Source organism: Catharus ustulatus, chromosome 4 (genome assembly GCF_009819885.2).
Source record: "Catharus ustulatus isolate bCatUst1 chromosome 4, bCatUst1.pri.v2, whole genome shotgun sequence".
Classification (NCBI taxonomy): Eukaryota; Metazoa; Chordata; class Aves; order Passeriformes; family Turdidae; genus Catharus; species Catharus ustulatus.
The window spans coordinates 24,418,787-24,432,606 of record NC_046224.1 but is presented as its reverse complement, the minus strand read 5'-3'; the positions used below and the strand labels follow the sequence as shown (position 1 = coordinate 24,432,606).

Here is a 13,820-nt window from a genome sequence, read left to right as displayed (position 1 = left end):
CAGTCCTATATTTCTGCCAGCCTCTTTTATGTACCTAAGATTTACAACACTGCAGGCTGCTTTCCTCTGAAAAGGGAAGGTGCACACACTTAAGTGCACACTCCTTGTGAACACTCACTCTTTTGGCTGTTTTGGATGCTTTTGAGACTTTCACCTGAAACAACCTAAGAGAGCCCTTTACAGCACATCCCAAAGCTGATAAGCCATAGCCCATCTGCTCAAAAGGTGTCACTCTGCACATGGGTGACAGCACAGCCACAAAGGGTCAGCCATCAAGGGAGCACTGAACTCATGTACTGTGCTCAAAGGAACCACACAGTTTGTTCTGTCTGACTGCACACATGCCAATCCTTCTAAGTCACTGGCTGGGGGGGAACACAGCATCCCCACCCTACCCGCTCCCACCACTCACAGTTCCTCAGCCATCATTAAATCCCACACCTAAGATGCTTTTTTACAGAATACCCACCTCCCAGAAAAGGTATTGACCACAAGCATACCCTGAAAATGAGCACAACCCCTGTAATGCCCTAATAACACAGGCAGAGCTTCAGCACGATTTGTGGGTACACTCTCTTGACCACGGAGTCAGGAGAGGCAAGGCCTCTGCACAGCAATTCTCACTTAGCTGCTGTCCCAGCTGCTGGAATTAGTAACAGCCAGCTGATGACATATGTGCCTCACCACTGACTGATTCTGCTGCCTGAAGAGGGACAAACACTGGTTTGAAGCTTCACCCTGCATTTTGGGGTGCTGTGAGGATTCTCCAGAGACTAAAATAAAAAACCATACACTGACAATCTCCTCTTTCCACTGTAAGGGAGAGGGGCTTGTGTCTCCCCAGCTCTCTGTTGCTTGTCCCTCCCTGGTCAAAACTGACTGAAGGGCTCAAAAATACTTCCATTTCCTTTCCCTATGATGGGCTCAAAAATACTTCTGATTCCTCTTCTTAAGAAGAAACCAATGAGGAGCTCACAAAAAACTCATTTCCTGAGAACAGGTTGAAAAGAAGCTAACAAACCTCAGAGATATTTTTGCCTTGCGACAATCCCAGTGACACATCTCATCCAGCACAGAGACAGCTGACACCAGAGTTCAGATGACTCCAAGCTTTGCCCTTGGGATGTCAAAAGAGCCCTGTGATCTGTGTGCCTAGGACAGCACAGGAACTGCTGCTGTGTAAGAGAACAACAGCGCGTTTCAATCAACAGTGTCTCTCTGGCACTGACCTCCATCGGTTTCTTCACAGAAGGACATTAATGCCTAACTGTGCAATGTTATACTGCAGAGGAAAATTTCTTCCTACTCTCAGCAGGTGATCAATTTGACAGGAGGATCCATGGCATTTGTAATTGTTACCCAAGTTGGTGAAACTGCAGGTGTTACTCTTATTCATCTGTGACTAATCCATTTTTTACCTCCACTGGCCCCTGTATTCCATCAATAGGCTGTACTTTTCTAGATTCTAGTCATCACTCTGGAATCTACAATCCAACAGGTACAAAACATGGGTTGATAAATAATAGGGCTTGTGTTTCCCCACTGTATTTTTCAGTTCACATGACAACTGCATGAAAGAGAGGTACAGAACAGGATGCAGGGTTTGACTTATTCTGGCTTCCAGGACACCTGCCCCAGAGAGAGGGGAGGGGAAAAAAATTAAAATGAAACATTTCCTGATACTCCTTTCTGCAGCAGAGTTCAGCCTGTGGAATCCACTGGCACAGGAGATTAAAGCAAGAATGTCAAACAACAGGTGACTTGGGTCTTTTAGCTAACAGGTGACACAATAAAAAAATTGTAAGATTCAGCTAAAGACTTGTGAAAGGATGGGCTGAGATAACACACCTTTGTACAAACCTTCAAAAGATGGCCAAATGTTTTACACCTGCTGGTTTTAAAGAGTGTGCTTCCTCTCCATTCACACTACAGAAATGGTCTGCTCCTTCATGTGGGGAAAAGGAAAGAATGAGAAGTACAAGTGACAGGGTTTTACCTGATGGCAGGTGATGAGCAAAGCTGTCCACACAAAGAAACCTGAGATAGCCTGAGCAGCAGTGGTCATGAGGAATATTGGCTGCTCCACAGCTGTGGGGCTGCCATCCTCTGGCATCCAAGAGAAGTTAGGAGCCACAGCTGGAGTGGTGGCAGCTGACCCCAATCTGGGGGCTGCAGTGACATCAGTCATCATAATCATGTTGCCTTTTGGTGTGAGGTTCCAGTTGGAATTACTAAAGAGCTGCCCACGAGCCAAGACCTGTCAGGGAAGAGAACCACAAAACAATTGAACCCAGTAGAAAGGAGTCAGGAATGTAATAGAACTTCGCATCTCTCACATGCTTTTCACTAGGTTGCTCACATGTTTTGTGAGCAGGACCTGGGTAAGTCTGCCACTGCCACCCCTCATGATGTAACAGATCATGTGGTACTCAGGAAACGCTAAAAGTCTCCCAGAGATCATGGAATCTGGCCACTGCCATTATCACCACCCTTCTGCAATAAAAATATAGAAGATGAATGCAGCATTCACCAGAGATCACAGAATCAGGACAGTTTGGGTTGGAAAGGACCTTAAAGACCATCTATTTCCAACCCTGTGTGGTGGGCAGGGACACCTTCCACTAGACCAGGTTGCTCAGAGCTCCAGCAGACCTGTCCCTGAACACTTCCTGGAGCATCCCCAACTCCTCTGGGCAACCTGTGCTCACCTGTCCTACAGCCATGTTGAAAACCACACTCAGCCCAAAGCACCCTCTTTGAAGGATATGCACTGAAAGCTGTGACAATGTGAATAGTATGAGAGTCATGCTTTTACCAAAATTTGTACAGCATAGTACATTTAGACAGACTGTCACTAATTTTACTAATTTTGTATTTTCTATGTGATGGGAATTTAACCTGATTGGCTTTTAAAAGCCAGCTGACACATAAAAACACACGCTGAACACAAGAATATGCAACATTTCAAAGCAGCATGACCCCTGGCCATTTCCTGGATAAAAAGCTATTTTCTTTCAATGGAACAAATTCTTCAAGGTCTAAGATCTAAAGTAGCTATTATTTTCAATTTGGTCATAAGAAGGCTCTAGGGTGACCTCTGGATTGTAGGAGGATAATCCACTTAAACCAAGATCACAAACAGGCATCCATTAGAAGAGCTGCTTCTGATGCAGCTATCAAAGGGAGCAGCACAATATTGCCTCCTTCTGATAACCTCCTAGTATTTTTCAGAATAGGACTTATAAAAGCTCAAGACATTGCTCTTGCCTTTATGATCAGTGTATGGAAAGGACTTTAAAAAGGCCAATGATCCATTGCCACAGTTTACAGCTGCACCAAGGAAAGACACATCTGTCATCTACTGACAAATTGTTACAGAACACAAAAGAGAACATATATTCACAGATGAACTGCCCCAGCCCTGTTTCTCCTGAAGCCACAGCACAAACTAGGGAACAGGAACCCAGTAAAAGCAGAGTGCCAGTAGCAAGTCCTTTCCACATGCACACTAAGGCATGAAAATGGCCCCTTTAGCAGAGGGTTTTCCAAAACACACACTTGTATCACTGGTGTGCTGCAGTCTGACGTTATCTTATGTCACACTCCACCTCCTTTCTGCTTTTTTCCATGGGGGAAAAAAGGAAAGTCCTGGGAAATACCCAGATTTGTTTAAGCATGTATTATCTTACTATAGGTGGAGCTGCATAAGCACTGTGCCTTAATTCACAAACCCATCATCAAACTTTGCTTTTCTTTGCTCTTTCCAGTGGCTTTTCCAAAATACCCCTAGTCTGAGTCACAGCTTTCCATAACTGCATGTACAGTAGGGTGATTCCTTTCCAGTTCTGATCAGTACAGGAAATGTAACAAGTTTTGAGCTTCTAAGCACACACATACACATTTCATCATCTGTACTATACCTAAAAATTTGGAGATATGGAAGTTGGGTGGATTTGTTACAAGTTAGTAAGGTTTTTATTGCTTTGAGAAGGGATTTCCACCCAAATAACTTCTGAAGCAACTGAATATGCAGAGTGCTGAGAGGGCTTCCACAAAATTCAAAAAGGGCACATCTAAAATGAAATCAGAGCAGATGCACCTGTGGTTAACCTAGCTCTAAATAAAGTCGAGCCAGCTGCAGTCCTGCACATCCCAGTGCACTTTGAGAGCTATGCAAGACAGGAAGCTGCTAAGCCCTTCCAAAAGTTCATGGGGGAGAGGATCTATACAGCAGACCACAGTGCCAGGAGGAACAGGACCTGGACCGCCACACCCCAGCTAATCAAACCACATCAGCAGCACAGACCCCAATCCAGCAGCAGTAATATCAACAGAACTGAGGATCTGAAAGGGAATTCTTCTGTGTCTCTGCACTAATTTTAAAATAAGTGGAAACAGCAAAAAGTGACCAACAAGACTTTTGTCATGATGGGTTATGTATTCATAAGCAAGGTCAGTCATAAACGTAAGTCGTGTATGTAATCTTAACACTGCCCCCTTGTGATTATACATCAACAGCCATTAATTACAGGATTGTGCATCATTCTTCACCTAATCCCTTTCAATTCACACCATCATTGAAATTAATAACTTTTTCCACCTCTGTGTTTTGAAAGATAATATACAAACTCTCTTACAAAACACGGCTTACATCTCCTACCCAAACCACCTCATCCATGAGCACTCAGGGCTGCCCCTGAGGACAGCTTTTTATTTTCTTGACACCTTTTATTGGTTCTGTGCATCAGCTTGCAGTCCATTCTCCTTGCTAGTGAAACATGAAGGAATGCTGTACTCCAAAATCCACAAAATTAACATAAACCTTCCAAAATATCCTTTCTAATCTCCTCAAGTCCCACACATCACAGCTACAGTGACAGGTACAAGCAGTGTGCAAATCTGTTATGAAATTCTACTGTATGCAAGAAGGTGAAGCTGTAAGAGTAATTCCAGTCTACACTTAAGAAACAGGTAATAGCACAGATGACTGCAGTCTTAACCAAGAAAGCGGATTTTAGCTCATTCACTACCATCAGCTCAGTCTGCTAGCTCCTCTTCTGCCTTGTTAAAGAGAGCAATGTGAGGGTGGGTTGTGGCAACTCTCTAAACCGGCCTTGCTTTTGAGATGTCTCTTCCCACTGTGCAGGACATGAACCCATTAAAGGTGGTGCCTTGGAACATGTCACAACAAAAATACTGCCTTGAAAAGCTACAGATTCAGCACCTTGGTATCAGCAACTTCCCTCTTACCTGACACTGTAAATGTCTTTTGACATTCTTGGACACCCACCTCGACCACAGCCCAAGTCAGTGTCACAACACACCTCTCTGCTTACTCTCATGCCTGGGTAAAAAGGTACTTTCCAACAGCCATAAAGCTATTCCCCATTCACCTCCATCAGTTCCTGGCTGTGATCTCTTTCCTGGTGCTCCTCCCAGCTGGCTGTATTTCTCTGTTGTTTCTTGTGCATTTTAAGCTCCCTGGGACAACCATCTTTTTGTTCTCTGTCCATACAGTTCCCAGCACTGCAAGGTACCAGACCACGAGGAAAGTGCTTGACATTATCATATGTCAAATTAGGGGCATTTGGAAACTCGAATTACAAACCAATCTAATGCATAATAAATTTTGAATAATTTCTTACTCTTCTGCCATATCCTGTTTTCCCTGCCCACCTGCTTCATCTCCACCTCATTGTTTTCAGTTCAAGGGAGAGTAAACTTCCTTGTACACTTATTCCCCCTGTCTGGAGAGCTCTCTTAAATATACCAAAGGAAAATATTTTAACATTTCTAAATTTCACTCTTGGAGCTTTCCTCATCTCCAAGTGACTACCTTGCTCCCTCCGGAGGTAACCTGCAACATAACAGGACCAGAACAGAGAGCCAGGAAAAGCACCAAACCTTGGAAACTAGAAACAAGCACACATAAAAGTACATATATGTAAACATACAGGGTTTTTCTATCAAGATAACTATCCTGATAAAAGCCCAGAGAGGCAGAACACTGTTACTAATATTCTTGATAGAAAAGAAGCTCCAAATGGCATGAGGAGTAGCTCTCTTAATGACGTCACACAGATGTAAAGTAGCAGGGATGTGCCCACATAGCCTGCATCCACAGAAAAAGCAGTACACTAATTCTCCATCAGGAGCAGATTGCCAGTCCTGTATCTTTTGGAAACAGAGACCTCCTGTCTCCAACATTAACATGGCAGCTTCTTCTGCTGAAAATAAACTCAAAACAGAAAACAGACAGGATGTGGCAAGAGTGAAAACAAAAAAACTTCATTTTTGGCTTGCATAAAGGCATGGAAAATGTTACCACTGAGGAGCAGCTATTTCTACATAAAGATAAACAAATAGGAAAACCTCATTTCTGGTGCAACAAAAGTGGTGTAAGAGGAGGGAAGAAAGGTTCAGGCATGGTCCTTCAGTTCCATGGGGTACATTCAACCACAAACTAGTAAAGGAGGAGGTGCTTGTCTGCTCTGAGCAAGACCTACCCCAGTGCCAATAGGAAAAGAGCCCCAAATGACAGGACTCTGAAGCTGTTCTCTCCCATCTGAAAACACAATCTGTTTTTAAAATACATCACCTCACCCAAGGCTGAAAGTATTTAATTTCTAAACTGCTGAGTGAGCAAAGAATGATTCACAAAGCTATCTCCTTAGAGTCTTAACAGCTAAGCCTGCTTCTGCTGTACAAGACACAAACCAAAAAAACACACACAACCTGGCTGCAAGGTTCTCCTGGAGAGCTACAAGACAAGACAATGTTCTTCCTTAAAACCTACTCCACACTTACATTGCTTTAAATACCCACCATACTGAACTTTGTTAAAATACCACAAGAACACTTTCCATTCCCCTCAAATTCTTACTCTTTCAAGAGTTTCTCCATTAAATTATCTTTATTCTGGATCCAAAAAGGCCAACACAGAACTGCCACGCAGCAGATAAATAAGAGCCTGAACTTTCTGCATGTATTAGGACACAAGCAAGAGCTTTATATTAGTGAATGCAGCAGCTTAATGCTTTTTGACAATGTGCCCTAAACTTACAAGGAATAAAAAAACACAGGACAAAATGGTTCAAGGTTTATTTTAGACTATTTTAATTATAACAATACCTAGAATTGCCAACTGGGACCAGCTCTTTGTATTATGCTAGGCATATATGATAAATAATTAATCTAAGGTCTTTTCAACACCCAAAGGGATGGCATCAGCAGCTGAAATGGCAAACCAGAGGAAAAGGAGCAGGTAGATAGGACAAAATAGCACTACACAGCAAGAGAGTCACTGGCACAGCTGAAATCAGTGACAGCAATCCAAGAAAAATCAAATGCTTTTACATTTATTACTTCTTAAATTGCTTTTGCTCTCTGGGGTAGCATCTAGTTTATTTAGCTATAAGACATGAAAAGGTCCCAACAGTGCATTTCTAAGCTCTCCAGCAGCACTCCCAAAACAATCAGAGTTAAGTATGTGACCCGGCATGCAATTTTAACTAATACAACTCATTTACATTTTACTGCTCATGCTGGGCCAAGCTTTCTTAACTTCAAGCCAGTGGAAGCCACCCCACAACACACACCAGCCACACATGCACACAGGGGTAACTGAACACACATGAGCAAAGCTGTGCTCAGTCACAAGACGGGCACTCACCAGACGTAAAAACACACGCAGCGCTTGCATCTGCAGTTGCTGCACTCCATGTCAACTTAATATGCTTGTCTGTCTGCACAACAAATGCAGATCCAAATGCAGATCTCCTCAGTGTTATTTTTTTAGAGGAGATGCCCCAGTCACAATTTCACAGCTGTTGGTACCGTCAGTGAAACAAGGGGAAAGTGTCACTGGGACAGATCAGTAGAGTCAGCAAGAGGGGAGCAGGGAGCCATTAGCCCAGAAGCAGAAGGAAGAGGAGTCAGGCACCCAAGGAAGACAAAACCACAGGGCAAGGTACACACCCACTAAGCCATACTCAAGAGATGATCCAATGCCTGCATACACATGAAACCACACTGTATACACAAAGAGTTTAACCTTCAACAAGGTCACACCCCTGTTTCTCATTTTAGGGAAATTAAAATCTGAGAATACCACAAAAACCTTCTCCACTTGCAGTTCACACAGTCCCCACCCATTTTGCAAGCCCATATTCATCCTAAGAGAAGCTTTCCCTCCCCATGCGCCCATTAAAATACTCAGAATCAACAACAAAACCCTTTTACCCTGAGCCATGCACTCTTCTTTCCAGAGTTTTTTTCTGCTCTATTAATTTCTGTTGTCTCACTGTATTTGCACAGCCCTCCTCCCCCCATCCTCCTCCTCCTCTTTTTTTTTTCCCTGTGGAGTGACCCACATTGTGATAGGTCAACATCCTAGGAAAAAAAAAAACACACTAAACATCATCCTGGAAGGGTGCATGCTTAAAAAAAAGACAGAACTTCAACTCAACTAAATTACCCAGTCCATGAAGTTACCTGAAAGGGAATTTGTATGAATTACTTTTGGCTTAAGACTCTTGTAACATCAGTGCCATCACAAAGTCATTGGGAGGGGGGAAAGGAAGTCTCTAAGTCAGGAGAGTTTGGAGTAGGAGAGAAGTTACTCCCAGCTGATGGGACAAATATTTGTAAATAGCTTCACCCATCACCAACCAGTCTTTCATAGCAAAACCAGCAAGGAAGAGACAAGATATGGTGAGCCACGAAGATAAATTCATTCACTTCTTCTAACCTGCCTCTTGAGGCGACTGACTTGCCCATGTTCATTCCAAGTAACCTGGACAGAGGCACAGCTACCTTACTGCTGCTGAGGCTGTACCTGCATTGGAGATGACCAGGCAGCTGCAGGCTCCAAGCAATCAGCTCAGCAGCCTCCAATAGCATCCATGTCATGTTCTACTGCCTGAGGAGGGAACACTGGGTCGGCAAGGTCAGCTTTTAAGGTATTATTTCATCTCATCTCCTTCTTGAAGCCTCACTGCTGCACTACATAACATGTTGCAGTCGTTTTCTTTGCTGAATCAGAGGGACGTTTTTTTTTACTAGTGAGTTCATTGGGGGCCACATGTACAAAATACCCAGGCAGAGATGGATGCTTTGGGGCTAGACACAAAAAATGTGAGGCCGTGACACCAACTCTCAATGCTCTTGGTCACTCTTCATTATACAACATCCTCAAATAGCTGATCCTTTCAGTATCATCAGAATCCCAGGCACTGTGGTTGTAAGATAATAATAGCAACATTCCCATCCTGTCAATACAGAGACAGACTTGAGAGTGGGGAGACAAATATCCAGGTACTGTATGGGTTAATACAGTAGGTTAATACTGCAGGTAGAATGTCATTTATTTCCCTTTTCAGGTTTCCTGTGAATTACATCCCTCGGGGGCTATAAAGACCTGGTCAAACCCAGACACAGCACAATTCCTGAGCAGCTTGCCTATACACTGCATTTTCCCAGGACACAGCTTGCTCTGTTGCCTTCCCAGACATGTTACTTACACCATCAGAAACAAAAACCCCATGGAGGTTGACCTGATTTTTAAAGAGAGAGAACCTGGCTGTGAGCAAATACTCCAGCTCCCACTTCTTAGAAAAGAGAGACTCTGAGGTGAAACTCCTGGAGGAGTGCAACTCACTGCTTTACCTGGCAGAATTTCAATTCCAAAACCTTCCTGGGGAGTTGCTGGTCTGAAAACAAGTCCAGGTGCTCTTCCCAAAAGCAGTCTATAAAGCAGAGGAGGGAAAAAAAGAGAAAAGAATACCCCTAGACCTTTTACTGTAAGGGTGTTTTCAGTTCAAGTACTATAATATTTTGCAGTTGTTTTAGCTAAGCATTTCAATCCATCTTATCACAGTGGCAAACTGCTTTCAGAGTCCCAAGAGTTCTGGTAGGGTGAGATGTCTTGACAGGAAACCGCTCTTCCACCACAAGAAAGCAAACCCCAATGAATCTGGGAAGAAGGAAGAACACAACAGACACAGTGCTCCAAGCGAACACCACGCAAAACTCCAACCCAGTGCTATGCTCAGCAACACCTCAAATTTCCAGGGCCTCAGCAAGCACAATCAATCACAAACTCTAAAGCAGAGAAGAGCTTCTGCCCCCAGCCAGGGCCGTTCAATAACACCCAGCTGCTTTGTTACACGGGCAGCCAGCGGCAGGCGTGTACTGGAAAACTCGACTGTACAAAGGTTAAATGCAATTTCTCTCTGAGGTTGTGCTATCCTTTTCATATTGCAGACAGACTAACCTGTACATTCACTGCTGCTTTCACTGGTTTCCTCAGTTTTAGTCTGGAAACACCGAGAAAATGAGTCATAGCAGTGGCACTTCAGAATCAGCAAGTCTGATTTGAAACTTTGTCTCTTACTTCTAACGTCATTCAATACAACACTGAGCTCTTGAAGCAGCTAGGACCAAACAAGAAACATCTCCTGAGAAATTCACTGTTTCCACCAGACATTGCTGCAAGAGCTCCTTAAACATATCCTTAGCTGCTGGAAAATTAAATAGGTGCTTCTGCTAGAAGGAGCAGGCAACAGTTTATCTCCCTTAATGCAAACATAAGCCAATTAAAAACAAAACCAAAACAGGAAGGGATAAGGAATGAAGGGTAAGTTCCTCCTGTGGAAATTAAAAGGTTGTCATCTCACACCAAAACATGATTATTAGACGTTTTAGTTAATTCAGCAGTAGAACTGGGTAGAAAAAGGGACAACCTTTTTTTGAGGGGGAAGGAGGTGTTTTAGAAGTTATTTTGTGCTAGGAAAAAAACCCACCCACCCTTCCTTTATCCATGAGAAGAACAGAACCCTAACCCCACAATTGCAAAAGCTCACCTCCCAGCCTCTTACAAACAGGCAAAGAAGCTGACAGAGAACAAGGCAGATTTCTAGCTGGATTCTGTCAAATGGTTACACACCAGACAGCTCAGAATGCTTTTGTTATGCCAAACCAGCCAGTCACACTGAACTTCATTTTCTGACCAGTTTATCTAATTACCTTCCCCTTTTGACTGCCACGTGTCCTAAGGAGACAGACAAACTGAAGTCCAAAAGGTGCCCAGTGGCTGGGAGGTGCTCATCCCCTTGCCCCACATCTCCAAAACACAACCTATTCAACAATCTGAACTGATTGTAGAGACCTGAGTGGAACACAAGGAAAAACATCTGCCCACACCACCGAGCTGGTCAGAAGCGCTGACTTCAGTAAAAAACCTTCCCAAGCACTTTGCAGCAAGACCAAATCACTCCTGCTCCAGATGCAGAGGCACCCACCTGCTGCTTCCATGCCACCGAGGGGTTTTACAGCACAACCGTAATGATGAGTGAATTAAGGACCTAAAAACCTGTTCCCCTAGACCAGATCAGTTTTGAAGCCCATTTTCTTGGGGACAATGGTGAAAGGAAAGCCTTTCTGGGATACCTTCACCACAAGAAAAGCTCTCCCCAAACCCCTATTGTTTAGTACTTAGCCAACATCCTAAAAGCATCAGAGTTAATTTTTTTTTTTGCCATCAGTATCACACAAATAAAAACCTTTAGTATCAAAAACCTGAATAACATGAACATTTCTAAAGAAATCCATGATCCCTTTTAGGGAGGCTGCTAAGCTCTTAGGCCAAAGGGTGACAGCCAGCAACGCAAGTTCAAAGCCACAGTTAACTGCTGTACTAACACAGCCAAGTCTTTGTTAGTGAGATGTACACTCTATTACATTTTCATCGACTGTTTTTGGTTTTTTGCAGGATAGGAAAGTAATTTCTATTCACCCTATTAGCCTTTGCTCTATTATTGATCAATGTCTTCTATTTTTATCTTTAACAGAGGTAAACGGTCTTCTCTCTGGGGAAATCTGTCTTTATGTCTTCAATAATTACTCCTGTTCAAGCTCCTTACACGGCAAGAACAATTTCAAACTTTCTGTAAGCAGGAGCCATCTTCACTATTTCCTTTAGATTTCCCACTCCTCCTCCACCCACTCTTGACAGCTTCAGAGTGTTCCAGGCAGCTTTCATAGAGCTGTCCCTGAAATCACTCTAGTCCTATTCCACAATTTATGAGAACTCAGTCACGCACACTTTCTTCCAAAGCCCTCCTTCCAACTACACGCTGCAGCTGCCAAGGCTGAATTTAGCCCTCACAGAGCAATTGAGATTTCAAGACACCACGAGCATCCACACAAGACCCACAACTCACCTACAGTGCACGAGAACACAGGCACAGTAACAGCCTCCTCACACACCTACCACACCGGCACATGCACGAGGTGTCTGTCAGTCCATCCAGACTGAACCAAAGGAAACCCAGCAAACACAAACCTGGTGCCCACCACGTTACTGCAGTCTACTGAGCTGCCAGCCCACCTAGGACCGGCCACACCCGCGCAGTGACACCCACCCAGTGCCACCAAAGAGCGCGGCAGCACCGGGGAACGAGGGGGCTGTGCGGGTGCTGTGCGTGCACGGGGAGAGTGGAACAGCTGCAGCAAGGACAGGTTGCGGGGAGGGAGGCAGAGGAAGGAGCTGGGTGGGCTGCACCGAGGGTGGGGGCGAGGTTGTGGGGGCTGCACTGGGAGGCTGCGGGTAGACGCGGGGGTGGGCGGTGTGTGTGTTGGTATGGAGGCGATGCCGGAGGAATGTGCGCGGAGAGGGAATGGCGGGGGCAGTCCGGAGAAGGGGACGCACACCGGAGGGGGATCGGAGCGGAGGGCTGGGAGGGAACGGGAGGAGGAACTGGGGGGGAGCGGGAAGCGCGACCACACCGGGCGGCCGCGGGGAGCAAGGTGAGTTCAACGAGCCATCCCCCGCGCCAGCGCGGCCCCTCCAGCCCGGCCCGCCCCGCGCGCCCGCAGCCGCCCCCGCCACGTCTTACCATGCAGCGGACGGGCGGGCGCGGCCCAGCCCGGTGGGGCGAGGAGGGGTCGGGTCGGGCCCTGCCCGCTGCCCCGCGGGCGGCGCCGGCACCGGCGCGGGGGCGCGGAGGCCTCAGGAGCCCATGGCGACGCCGGGCCCGGGCTGGCCCTCCCTCCGCGCCTGCGCACGGCACCGCGCGCGCCGCCCACTGCCTGCGAGGGAGGGGGAGCGGGTGACGTCACCGCCCCGCTCTTAAAGGGACAGCGCCGCCAGCACGGGTGACGGGCGGTCCTTCCGCAGCGCTGGGCGGAGCCGTGCGCTTCCCGGCGCCGGGCACCCAGGCAGGCCGGCGGTCCTCCAGTTCTTCTCGCCCGCCAGGCCGGCTAAAGGCAAGGAAGGCCTCAGGAAGAGCCTCTCCCCGGCAGATTTCCACCCGACGTCAGCGCCGATTATTTCCGCTACCCCCCGAGTGAAACAAACATACGCAGAGGTGTTGAAAACCAAAGCCGTGTCTCTACTCAAGTCTGAACAAGGCACTTTGAGTCTTAAAAAAAAAAAAAAAAAAGCCAAACAAAGCAAGCAAACGCACTACGCCCTAGAACGTTTAATACGACTGTGTTAGCAGAAGGAGGTGACATCCTACCCGAGATAGGGTTGATGGTTTTCTCCTCTTCTCCCGCTGCACCAGAAGCCCACTTGCCCATCTTGAAACAGATATGAAGCTTTCTCCTTTCTCACAGAAAACAGGATTTATAATGGGAAGAGTACAGGTTTAAGCACACTTAAAATGGAGGCAGGGCAAATGCAGGATAGATGTACCCCACACTCCTGTAACCGCCTTCCTCTTCCCATCCCTCCCTACTCTCATCCCTGGAGCTGGAAGACCCATGCAGCAGGGAAACAAAGGAACAGCTCTTCTTGGCCAGCTGGCAGGGAACAGGCT

At 45.9% G+C, this 13,820-nt stretch overlaps 1 protein-coding gene across 4 annotated transcripts in view; it reads right to left on the bottom strand.

Moving 5' to 3' along the window:
- Window positions 1-12,976, bottom strand: part of TMEM184B (transmembrane protein 184B) — a 28,275-nt gene extending 15,299 nt beyond the window's left edge. For 2 of the 4 annotated variants that reach the window (XM_033057493.1, XM_033057494.1), the window contains exon 1: window positions 1,997-2,257. In XM_033057493.1, the coding sequence (XP_032913384.1) occupies window positions 1,997-2,197 (201 nt within the window). In that variant the 5' untranslated portion in view covers window positions 2,198-2,257. Of the gene's footprint in view, window positions 1-1,996; window positions 2,258-9,666; window positions 9,721-12,896 lie in introns of those variants that run through there. The other 2 variants (XM_033057495.1, XM_033057496.2) reach the window with 2 other exon arrangements.
- Window positions 12,977-13,820: the final 844 nt, after the last annotated feature.